This window comes from Gasterosteus aculeatus, chromosome 11 (assembly GCF_964276395.1).
Source record: "Gasterosteus aculeatus chromosome 11, fGasAcu3.hap1.1, whole genome shotgun sequence".
NCBI lineage: Eukaryota > Metazoa > Chordata > Actinopteri > Perciformes > Gasterosteidae > Gasterosteus > Gasterosteus aculeatus.
The window spans coordinates 11,951,548-11,962,885 of NC_135699.1; the positions used below are offsets into that span (position 1 = coordinate 11,951,548).

The 11,338-nt window shown below is 44.8% G+C and overlaps 1 protein-coding gene across 1 annotated transcript; it reads left to right on the plus strand.

Annotated features, from left to right (window-relative positions):
* The first annotated feature begins 700 nt into the window (after positions 1 to 700).
* Positions 701 to 10,697, plus strand: iqck (IQ motif containing K). Its single transcript, XM_040190014.2, has 9 exons — positions 701 to 863; positions 948 to 1,066; positions 1,140 to 1,254; positions 1,344 to 1,441; positions 1,800 to 1,852; positions 1,959 to 2,036; positions 2,293 to 2,377; positions 7,725 to 7,836; positions 10,095 to 10,697. The coding sequence occupies exons 1-9, from the start codon at positions 812 to 814 to the stop codon at positions 10,277 to 10,279; spliced, it is 897 nt and encodes a 298-aa protein (XP_040045948.2). The 5' UTR covers positions 701 to 811; the 3' UTR covers positions 10,280 to 10,697.
* The last annotated feature ends 641 nt before the right edge of the window (positions 10,698 to 11,338 follow it).

An 11,338-nucleotide genomic window follows, 5' to 3' on the forward strand; every position in this document is an offset into this window, starting at 1 on the left:
ACCCACCAAACGTCTAGGTGCACTGATAGATGTGTTTAGAAACTGCAAATTACATTTGGGGCTTTTCAAATTCATCTGTAAACTATCAATTTATAATGTTATGCATGGAAAAAGCCCCTTCAAACCATAACGCATTCAACAGGGTTAATTAGTTAATGTTAATAGTTAATAGTTGGTTAACTGTAATATTAGAATTAGCATTTGTGTAATCCAAGTAAAAACACCTCAATTTTAGGAAAACGGTTTAAACTGAGGCCAATGCAATGTGCAAATGTGAAATCGGATTATGTATATTTCTTCATTAAGGCTGAATTTGACTCATTTTAAGTACTCTGCCTCCCTCTAGCGGAGAACATAAAGAACTACGGAATCGAAGGAGAACTGCAGTTTATTTTGCGTGATCCGGTAGGGTACGTTTTTGTCCGTTGTATAACGTTAAATTAGCATCATTATAACGATGTGTTGCATGTGATTATACAAACTGTCAATATCCCGCAAGTATTGAAGCTGTGATTAACGGTACCATGTTTAATCCCACCTTAAAAGACCACATTGTAAAACCAAAAATACTTTATATAAGCCATATTTTCGGCGAGCCATTGTTGTATTGCAGAAACCGTTGAGTGGATTTAGAAAGTATTTTGTTTCAACATTTCAGCACTTGTTTTGTTTTCCATCGTTCCCTCCCGCCGCCAAAGGCAATTTCTGCGGCTATTTCCGGTCTTGTGTTTACAGCGGAAGTTAATGGTATGACTACTTCCTTGACAACCGAGCGAGTCCCTGACAACCGCTGCAGCAACTCGCTAGAATAATGACGGAAATAAACGTTGGGAAAAAGTCCCTTTGGCAACAAAGCTGCGAAGGTAAGGTGATCTCATTCTACCCACTTTTTTCATTTAAAATCTGTTGACGATCATTTAATGGGTAACGTGTTTGTTTTTTTGGAGAGTATGAAGCTGAGCAGCGCAGTGCTGTGTGGCCTGAAAGCAGCTCAATGTGCACCCAGTTCCCCCAGTACAGCGCCAGCACACGCTCCGCTGTGTTCAACAGACTCCCCACAGCCACGGTCAGCTCACTCGTCCCTGTGTCTGATAAGTTCTTTGTCCCCGGGGTCTTGATATTGCTATTTGTTGGTGCAGGTGTTTGTGGATGAAGACGCTCTCCTCTGCTCCTCTGCTTTTGGAAAACCTCGCTCCACAAGCCACAAGCGCCCATCAACCGCTGAAACCACATCGCCTCCACAACTACAAGAACGTAAGAGGATGGTTGAACTTTTCCCTGCAGGGGTATAACTGCCCTCCTGGGGCCAAAATAACGTGTCAAGTCTTTTGTGTTTGTGTCAGGTCCTGTTCCACGCTTTCTAGAGAGGAGCGTGTTTCCGGTGTTGTTGCCTGGACTTGAGGCTTTGCTGAAAGAAGCCCAGAAACATGGCTGTTTCGAGGTCTGAATTTCTTCTGATATATAACGAATAAAGTTACAGGTCCCCCATGTTGTTTGTGTGACCTCACCTGAAACAAAGCCATTCGTGTGTTTGATGGGATTGTGTTTTCATAGATGTGGTAAAAATGTATATCGTTAAGTGCTGGGAGTAGTTACAGTTTGTAAGTACTTGTATTCATTCAATTAGAAGCAAATTAACTCATTTAAATTTACTTCACCTTGAACAACGTCAGCAGTTAAACAGTCAAAAATAGTAATCCAATAACCTGATATAACATTGTCAGGGTCCAAAAATCTACTCCTTGTAAAAGTGATGCTGTACACTGATGTGTGATGCATTACATTCATTTCTGTTGCAGAGGGTAAAAACAGCCTTTAACCCATGTGACTTTATGACGGAGTGGCTCTACAAGTAAGATAGAGCCCCCCCCCCCACACACACACACAGAAAGCGCTCTCTCTGTCTCTGCACTGTATAATGTGAATGCTCCATTTATTACCTACAATGTTTTCCTCAGCCACAACCCCCACAGACAAGAACAGGGCCCGGTGAACTTCCATGACATCCCTTTTGTCAGAGACTATCTCAGCGTGCAGTGAGTTTCTCCCCAGTCTGTCAGACACACTACATCTTTTACCAGCAAATTCCTTGTTTGTCCCCAAATGACACAAATCGGCCTGTCGCCGTTTAAAGTTCCATTGTCACGAGGATGCCGTGATGGATGATGAAAGATGACTGAATTAATTAATCAATTATGCCATTACACAAACGTGCTCGTCCACAGATACGTGCTGCATTTTGTTTTTACAGATAAACTGAGACGCTCCCGTTTTGTCTCTTTCTGTGTTCAGCCCCAGGTCTCCCCTCCCTCTGTATCTGCTGCTGAGTGAGGATCAAGCTGCTCTGCTCATCCAGGCTTTCTGGAGGGGATACAAGGTACACTGGATTTATAGCCTGCCTATGTGTATGGGGTCATCTGTTCTCCTAACCAATGACAGCCGCCGTCCTGCATGTGCATCGGCCCACAGTGCGATATCGTTGTATAATCTCATTTTACGGAAAAGCTCCTCTTCCACAGCGACTGCAATTTCATTCAGCAGCTCGATTATGTCATCAATGATGCTGGGATTTAAGTCCTTCCTGCGTGGGCGTTGTGGTCTGAATTACTCACTACTAGAGTAAGACATAAACAGACACCACCAGAGGCAAACAACTGCAATTTGTCCACACAAATAAACCTAGCCTTGTGTGCTGTAGGGATGAAAGGAGGGGTCTTGTCTTTGTTTCTCTCATCAGAAGCAATTTTTTATTTTTTTGTCTTGTTTAATCCTTCGTGCTTGCGGGAGGATTCAGCTTCAGTGTTGCTGCACAAACAACTGAGAGGGAAAGATGCCAGCTGTGCAATTACATTCTGTTTGAATAATCTGGACATGTTTGCAAGTTGCTGAATTCTTTGTGCGTGTGTGTGCATGAAAAGGTGTTTGTGTGTGTGTGAATGCATGCATCCCTGTTTGGGCTGTTAGTTAACCAGCAGGGGGCAACACTTCCTCTTTTCTATTTTTGTAACAACAAAAAATCTAACCAGACTCTGCTCACGGAAGGTGGCGGCAGCAGCAAGCCGGCTGCCTGTCGCTCATCACTCTGTTTACCTGGAATCAAGAGATGGTCCGAGAGGCCGCTGATGACAGCCGACATCCAGAAGGGAACAGTGGTTTATACATGTGGAAGGATGAAGCTCAGGCTGCATTAGGAGTATTTTTCAGATAGGTAGATGGACGGAGGATAGAAGGGAGGACAGAAGCAAGCTGGTGTTGTAGTGTGGCCTTGGATTGTAAGTGGGTCCTGGTGGAAGGTGAGAAATGAAGATTCTGCAACATCTGTAGTGACTAAGAACATGGAGGGAGATGAAACCTCTAAGAAGAACACGGGAGCCTCTCGACGCGGCGCAATCCGCTTCTGAGGGTTTGCGTCCCGAGATCATGACTTATTCAAGCTGCACAGGGTGGAGATATTTTTGGTAGGCGCGGAGGCAAAGTCCCGACAAGCGTAATAGTTTGTCACAAGAGCAGCCGGTTCCAGCTCAGTGGGCAGCGGATGAGGAGTCATCTGTGAAGCTCTGCTGCACTGCAAAACATTTTTTTGAATCATGCAATCATTTCATGTCTCCCATTTATAATGTATTCTGACCAAACTGTCCTATCAGGATGTCAGGGTTTGCATACTAAATATCAAATTGAGAATATCGGGCTAACTAAATGTGTCCTAGTTTAAATCTTGAGAATATTTCTGAAGGTAAATCACAACAGGAGTATAATAAGGTTAATGCAACATATCTAATGCTATGATGCAGACAACTTTATCTGAATGACGGATGTTTGCTTGAATCTATTCAGTTTGCTCTTCACACAGTGTCCACAGACCTTTGCTTTCCCACTCACTATTTGCTGTTATACAACTTGCCTGACGTAGCGTTAACTGCAAAGCGTGTGTGTGTGTGTGTGTGTGTGTGTGTGTCCGCGTGTGTGTGCGCATGTATTTCTGGGAATGTTTGTTTGTAAGAGAGACCGACAGACAAAGTGCCAGAGTGTGGCTCTAGATTTTATCCCTGCATTATTAATCCCCTTCATCAAAATGTAGTGAGGAGTGAAGAAGAGCAGCGGTAGAGACAGTACACACAACAACGCACATCTATGACCCAGACAATGCGATTATCTCCTGTTTCTCTCATGCACAACTATGAACTACCGCTGGGTCTAAACATATTACGTAATCTTCTTTCCTGTGCCGACACTAATCCATTCATCTGCTTGCTACTGTAATGCATACATATGTACACACACACACACACACACACGCACACTACTCAGGCTGGCGCTGGTCTCGTCAGCTGAGTTGCAGTAATGGAGCTGCTCTGTAATAAATAGGCATTTAGGCCGTGTCGATGGTTTATAGTCAGGTAGAGAAGCAGGCTTTTATCATATCGATCATTTCTATTGACTATTAATCGAGCGTCTACTGAAGTTGGCCTTTTGCTGCCCACAGCACTGCCTTGTGCGGCGTAGCCTTCAGGTCAAACAAATGTTTGTGTTTGGTTTCCTTGTTCCGGTCCAGGATCCGTTGTCGGATAAGATTCTATGGTGTTTTTGTTTGTTTTGTATTTCAGAGGCACGATTATTCACCACTTGACAAAGAGTTAGATGAAAAAATCACTTCCACTCTTTTGTTCCTTACCTAAACTAAGAATAAATACTGTAAACAGAGGTGACTGGCAGTTCTGTACAAAAAGTCCATAAAAAATAATATGCTTAAACATAAAGACATATAGTGTTATCACTATTTTCACACGACTCTCAACAGAAAATGGAATAAGCCCAAATGTAAGAAAACCCTGACTTAAATACCACCTGAAGAGGATGCAATTCAAACAAAACAGAATCTATTATTATTTGGTAAGTTAACGTGAATTCACTTTTGTTACGGCCCATACTCTTCCAAGGAAGGCCTTGTTGGGCTGCCAGCAGGCCACGTTGTTGTCTGAAAGTAGGCCACTTTGAGTATTAAGTGTGTATTCCGCGTGACATAAAACGAATAGGGCTGTTGAAAAGACTCTCGCACCCAGAGAGCTCAGCAGAGTCAACAGCAGAACGAGCGAGGCGATTCCAGACGAGCGGTCCGAGGGCATTCATTGATAAGTGATATGAATTCCGCTCCAGTGTAGAGTCAGTGACGCTCGTGCAGAATATATGTCACAAGCAATCAGGACATCCATTCCAGTGGCCCTGCTTTGTCATTTTCCCCCTTCCTGAAAAATTGCCACAGGGGGCCCAGAGTGGGACGGACTGGTCACAGCATGAGAAAAGGTTATGTCTTAAGTGCTCTGACAAAGGACAGTGAGGTCACAGTTCAACCAATTTCTCTGCCCACAAAGGCGTGAATCGAATCACAGGTTGCTCAGCTGGTTAAAGCTTGATGGAAGCATCGGCTGACGAGGGCGTGATGGATCGCTGGGCGGCTGGGGGGTTCGGAGAGTCGACGGAGGCCCGGCTGTGGTGGCTGCCTTTTATGCAGCCTGTCAGTGCGGCTGGAGGATGTGACTGCAGTCGGGTTTTTGAATGACGGAAGCCATTGTGCAGAGTGTGAGACTGAGAGTGGAGCTCGCTCTCACACGCAAGCTTTGCACAAAAAGGGGAAGGCGGCTTGAAAGGCTGTGCAGCGAGAATGAGGCGTGTGTGTGCAAAAGAAGGCACAGTGTGCACCGTTTGTACGCTTGTTTTGGGGGGATGTGGTGAGCTCGTGGGGTTCTGCTTATGTCATCGGGAGACTGTCATCTCTTTTTTTCATTTTCATTTCATATTTTCAACATGAGTGTTTTATTGAGGCTGTGATTTTGCATGTCAAATAATGCTTTGTGCTGTGACATGGACGATTGTAGCAACGTGATACTGTATTATCATCAATGATACAAACAAGTGAAAAAAAGGACCGACGTCAGTGTTGTAAATCACATGTATTTACATATATACCTAAGTGCATGTGCATATATGACACATGTGGAAATAGAAACAGAGTCCTTGATGCACAGTCAAAACAACCCCCCCTCTGCTAATCAGCTGTGCTTATGCACACAGACAGGCTTCAAAACGCTCACCCACTCAACTCGGCTCTTTGTCTCCTGCTACCACACAGAAACTGACAGCAGCCGGTAGAACCCACGTATATATTCAGAAAGTTAGCTTTCCAAGAACTGAGAATTTGATTTTTGTCTTTGTGCAGCACGTTTGCAGAGCTCCGTCTCGGCGGCGTCCCCCCCCCCCCCCCCCTCCCTCAGCCGGCAAACATTTCCGTTGTTTAGCAGTACAGAAGAAGAACAGCAATGGAAAGTGACAGACTAGAAACGGCCACACCGACACAAACAAACACGCAAGCAATGGTGAGCAGACACGACAGGCTCCAAACCCCCCCCCCATCCCTCCTGACCCTCACCCCTCATTTCCATTTCAATGGTTTGTTCCCATCAGCAGAGAGGCTGTTGCAGAACTGTGACACCCGGTGAATGAACTATTGGAGCCCGCTAGTCTTATATAACAGACCCACTTTCATACGCACTGCTAATAGCAACACCATTGTCGCCTTTCAAGCAGTCGGAGGGCGAAGGGGGAGTAGGGGGGGGGGGGAGTAAGAGCAAAGATTGGAGCTGTGGGAGAGAATACACAGGAGAGACGAGAGAGGGGAAATATTGCTCTGCCGGATTATAGATGCGTATTTCCAGAAGTCGAGGGAGGCCGAGGAAGAGGCACACATTGGATCTATAAGAAGACGGGGAAGAGAAAGAGGGGTGGAGGAGTAGTAGAAGCAGAGGAGGGGGCGATAATAAAGGAGAAAAAGCTCTTCAGCAACATTTTCAATTCATCTAAAATAGAAAGTCTGCTTAGTAATCCCTCAGGAAAGCCAGCAGTGCAAATACTGCAAACTAATGCAGGGGTTACCTCCAGCAAAGGAAAAGCATAATGCATGACCGCCATAACAGACGAGAGAGAGAGAGAGAGAGAAGCACGAGTTGATCTATTTACTTCAACATGTGGACACAGATGCACAAAGACACTCAGCGATGCATCTTTACACGCTTCATTACTGACAGAAGCGTTTTCTCTGCAGGGACCTTTCTGCCACTATTCTAACAATACAGATCAATAATGTAGAGTGCAATGTAATTCATTTAGGCTTCTATATAACAGACACTGAGACACATGCACATGTTTTAGTTTTTCAGAAGTGTCAGCATCAAAGGGGTAATTTACAACTTTAATACATGTTAAAATAATAGAAGAGTGGTCCTTGTAATAAAGCGTAATTATACAGATAAAGCACCTTTGAAAACAGTGTTCCAGATTAAAATATGTTCATTCTACAGTTATATAAAAGCAATGAATTTAAAATAGATTAAATGTAATAGAATGCAAAGAGTGAAATATACGCATAAATATTGTATTGGTGCTTATAAGTCTTGGATCCTCAGGTCCAAAGCTGATGGCCCTGACTGAGAAGAGGAGGAAGCATTTAATGTCATGTTCATTAGGAGGTTTCACCCTGTTGGTGTAAGCACACTGTGTGTTACATACATAGACATTATAGACGTGTTAACTAAAAACCCTCTAAATGGACATCACTGGCCGTATACTGGCACTAATTATCCTGCAACTGAATGATGCTGTCGATGATGTTAGCTGAGTTGATGCATGTGCTGCCTTCGTGTGCTGAGTGTGTGTGTGTTTGTGTGTTATAGATCAGAGCACGGCCAGATGTGCAGGAACTGCGCCGGTGGCAGAGAGAGCTGAGAGAGAACAGCGACATCGGTAAAACGGTTGAGAAGTTCTGGGCGCAGCTAGAGAGCCGAGGTGAGAGCGGATGCCAGGCCTCGGGCTCGCTGCCATCACAACCAGCTGACATGCATATACTGTATATGTATATCCTCCTATGCACACCAACATACACACACACATCAGCGCAGTCTCACGCACTGCAGGGATACGGGATTCATCCCAACGAGGCTTTGAAGTTAAAGCACGGAGACGAGTAGTGACACAGAGAGAGAATGAGGCCAGAGAAGGAGAAGCAGAAAGCAAAGGGGACGGCGAGAGGGAGCCGCAGGAAGAGAGAAGATTGAAAGTGAAGGAGAGAAAAAAATGTCAGCAGGGCTCACGGTGCGTTCGAGTGAGCGAGAGCGAGGATGGAGGCGAGAGCAACGAGGGAGGGAGATGATGACAGAGGGACTGTAAAGTGACAAAGTGTGTCTATCCCTGAATGTGTTAGCAGATGTGTGTACTTTTGTGTGCACACAGGAGGGACAGAGCCGAGCAGCTGAGAATGTAAGCCCATGATCGGTGTCACTGACTGCCAGTAAAGCTCCACGACAAGGGCAAAACTTTGACCTTGAACACACACACACTCCGTAGTACACTGCAATTCCTGACCAGCAACTATTATTCAAGGTGATACCAAAGAGTGCAGGAAAAGAGTGTGGGAGAAATCCGTAGTCATTAGTTGAGTTGTCATTAAATAAAATAATATAGATGTCAGTTTGTCAGATGATATATCTTAACAACTATTGGAAGTATTTCTAAGGATGAGCATGATCGACATTAAACATGAGTATATTATTATTGGGATCGTGCATTCAAGCCTTAGCATTTAGCTTAATGTGCAGGCTTATAAACCAGTCCACGTTCAGATTGTCCCGAGATCCATTCATCCAAGAACATTGTCTACAACCGCTTTAGACCAATGTGCGTATATGTGATGACTAACGCACACAAACTCCCAACTTGCACACTAAAGCTGAGCGCCGGGGCATCTCTTGTTTTTGTCGCCCACAAACAATGCTTGCTCCACAAGCACAGGTTTCTTCCGCACTGACACATTCCACACAACAAAGGAGCCCCGCTGCAGCTGCGGCGGCTCGGCGGACATTGTTCCACTGGGGTGCCGCGGCCCGGCTGGTATGCTGCTGCTAAATGCTGCCATGCTGCTCCACCACAACTGCTGACCTGACATTTAAGCAGGGGGCCTGGGGACGTGTGTGTGTGTGTGTGGGGGTCCGTTTGTGAGAGAGTGTGTGAGTTTAGAGTCGGCCCAGACTGTGAATGGAGGCCATTTTCCGACCTCTACTACAGAATCTGAAATGGATGAGCAAACCAGAAATGTGTGAGACGGAGACCGGCGCCGAGGGGGACGAGATTGAAGCTGCAGTTTCATTGTGTTTGCTTGTTGGGCCAGTTGTTGTTGTTGTTGTTGTTGTGGAGGATGTAAGGAAGTCTGGGACAGAGGGCCGGGGTAGAGAGAGAGAGAGAGAGAGGTTGAGTGACGAAGAGAACTTATTTAAGGAAGCCCCCCGCCCCGCTGTGTGCGCTTCAAGTCGATGCAGCAACAGCTGCACCCGTCTCATTTGACCCGCAGGAGACCTGCATGCGATACTTCTGCTGCCATTTCACGTTTCAAAGGCTGAATTCAGAATTAGTCGTGGAGGGGAAACAAAAGGGGAAAGAGCAAGGTAATCCAGAGAGGGGACACACGATGATACTTCAGGGTCACGAGGTCACGGCTCATTGGGCAGGTGCAGCTCTCGGCAGCTCGTGAATCACAGCGTCTGTCCTTGACTGTAGCCTGAATTGTGTATCATCCGTCCAAGCGTTTTTTAAAACAGATTAGTTACCCAGCTTGTGACAACACTTCTTCTTAAAATGGTACATCCTGTTGTTGTTGTTTTAGTTTTGCCATGAAATGAAATGATTGTGTCATTGCAGTGCATTGTACTGATTCTTTTCTGTTATCATTTATTAAGAAGACCTTCCAATGTTTATAAAATGCACATTCTTATAAGTACGACGGACGGCATCTGAGAAAGTGAAACTGGTTCAACCCATGTCTTAAGTGCAGTTTTCTATAAGTTATATTATGATGACTTTTTTCTTTTTTTGAAACCGATCGTTGAAAACCAGCATAATGTATATACAGCAGGATGTACAATTAGACCTGCTACATCTTTAAACCCTTTCAAACACTGTTTTTATAGCGCCTAAATCTACAGTGACACCGGTCTGCCTGAAACGACCATGAACTCGTTCTTATTGAGGATGCGGTCTTTGTTTGTCTCCAGTGGGCTCTGCCATGACATCTCCTCCGCCCGGCGACTTGGATGTGTCCATCCAGGTGGTTTCCCCCACCCCCCAGAGCACCGTGGCTCACACCCCCACCCCTGAGATGACCCCTGACGGCGTCGAGAGGCTGACCCTCCTGCCTCTGCAGCGTGGAGAAAACGGCCCCAGCGCGATCCTCGACTGATTGCACGGCTGCTTCCGTCCTTCTTCACCTGGAACTCAAAGCCTGAGATAAATGATTACCTTGTTCCCGTGCACAACCTTTTTTGTTGTTGTTGTTGTTGTATAGGCTATTGAACTGTGTGATGGTGATGTGAAACTGACCTACCGATCAGACAAACAAGCCATTAAAGTCCCCTGTAGGGATTTACGTGCTATGATTCGTGTCTAATTAGTTGATTGCGTTCATTGCTTTTGTGATGGATTCCTTCACCCGACAAATGAACACCATATAAATACGGTTCATAAATCATTACTTGTCCCGCCGAAGCTTCCGGTAACAGACTTAATACTTCAGTGCAGCAACTCTAGCTGATATTTAAATGTTACCCTAATTTGTCAATTCCTTTCTTCTTAGCAATACATATCACTTGACAAAAGAAGTCGTTGCCTTTTCATTCAAGCCAGAAATTGAGGCCAAAGACGAGACAGCGTGCGGAGGAGAACTTTCTAAGAAATGATCCCGTCGGGTAAACGGGGAATAAAAAAAACTAAAAAAAACTTCACTGGTGGGTTATTGTCATGTGACAAAGCAGCAAGAACATGTGACATCAGACGTTCTCCTACAGACTTTCTGTTTTAGAAGAACATCGAGCACATGACATAAAATACCAACATCACAATGAAAAGAAACATTATCCCAATCTTGCAAATCTGACAAGTATGTTAACATGGTGCTGTCTGTGTGTTGGTTACTGTTTTTATTCAGAGAGTCTTTTGTAAGATGCAACTAAAGGTTTCACATTTACCATTTTGCCCCTGATGGCATCGATTTCAACTGAACCAACATTGTCAACTTGAGCTTTTGTTTTCTTAAATGTTAGAAAACGGTAATGTAAGGTTAACAATAACATTTTATTAGCAGAAATGTTCAGGACAAAAGGACAGGACGCTGCTCTACAACAGGTCTTTAATCTCCGTCATGCCAACTCAAAAGACTGCTCAGGTTGTCCTGTATTCTACTGACTGTGTGTCACTTAAACTGGGTGAATGCAGTGCATTCCTGGCTCGTTTCCATCAACTA

Excerpts from the sequence above, each read along its gene's own strand:
- iqck (XM_040190014.2), top strand. The coding sequence starts at position 812 with ATGACGGAAATAAACGTTGGGAAAAAGTCCCTTTGGCAACAAAGCTGC. Across the intron at positions 864-947 it reads TTGGCAACAAAGCTGCGAAG|AGTATGAAGCTGAGCAGCGC; the intron begins GTAAGGTGATCT and ends GTTTTTTTGGAG. Across the intron at positions 1,442-1,799 it reads AGAAACATGGCTGTTTCGAG|AGGGTAAAAACAGCCTTTAA; the intron begins GTCTGAATTTCT and ends TTTCTGTTGCAG.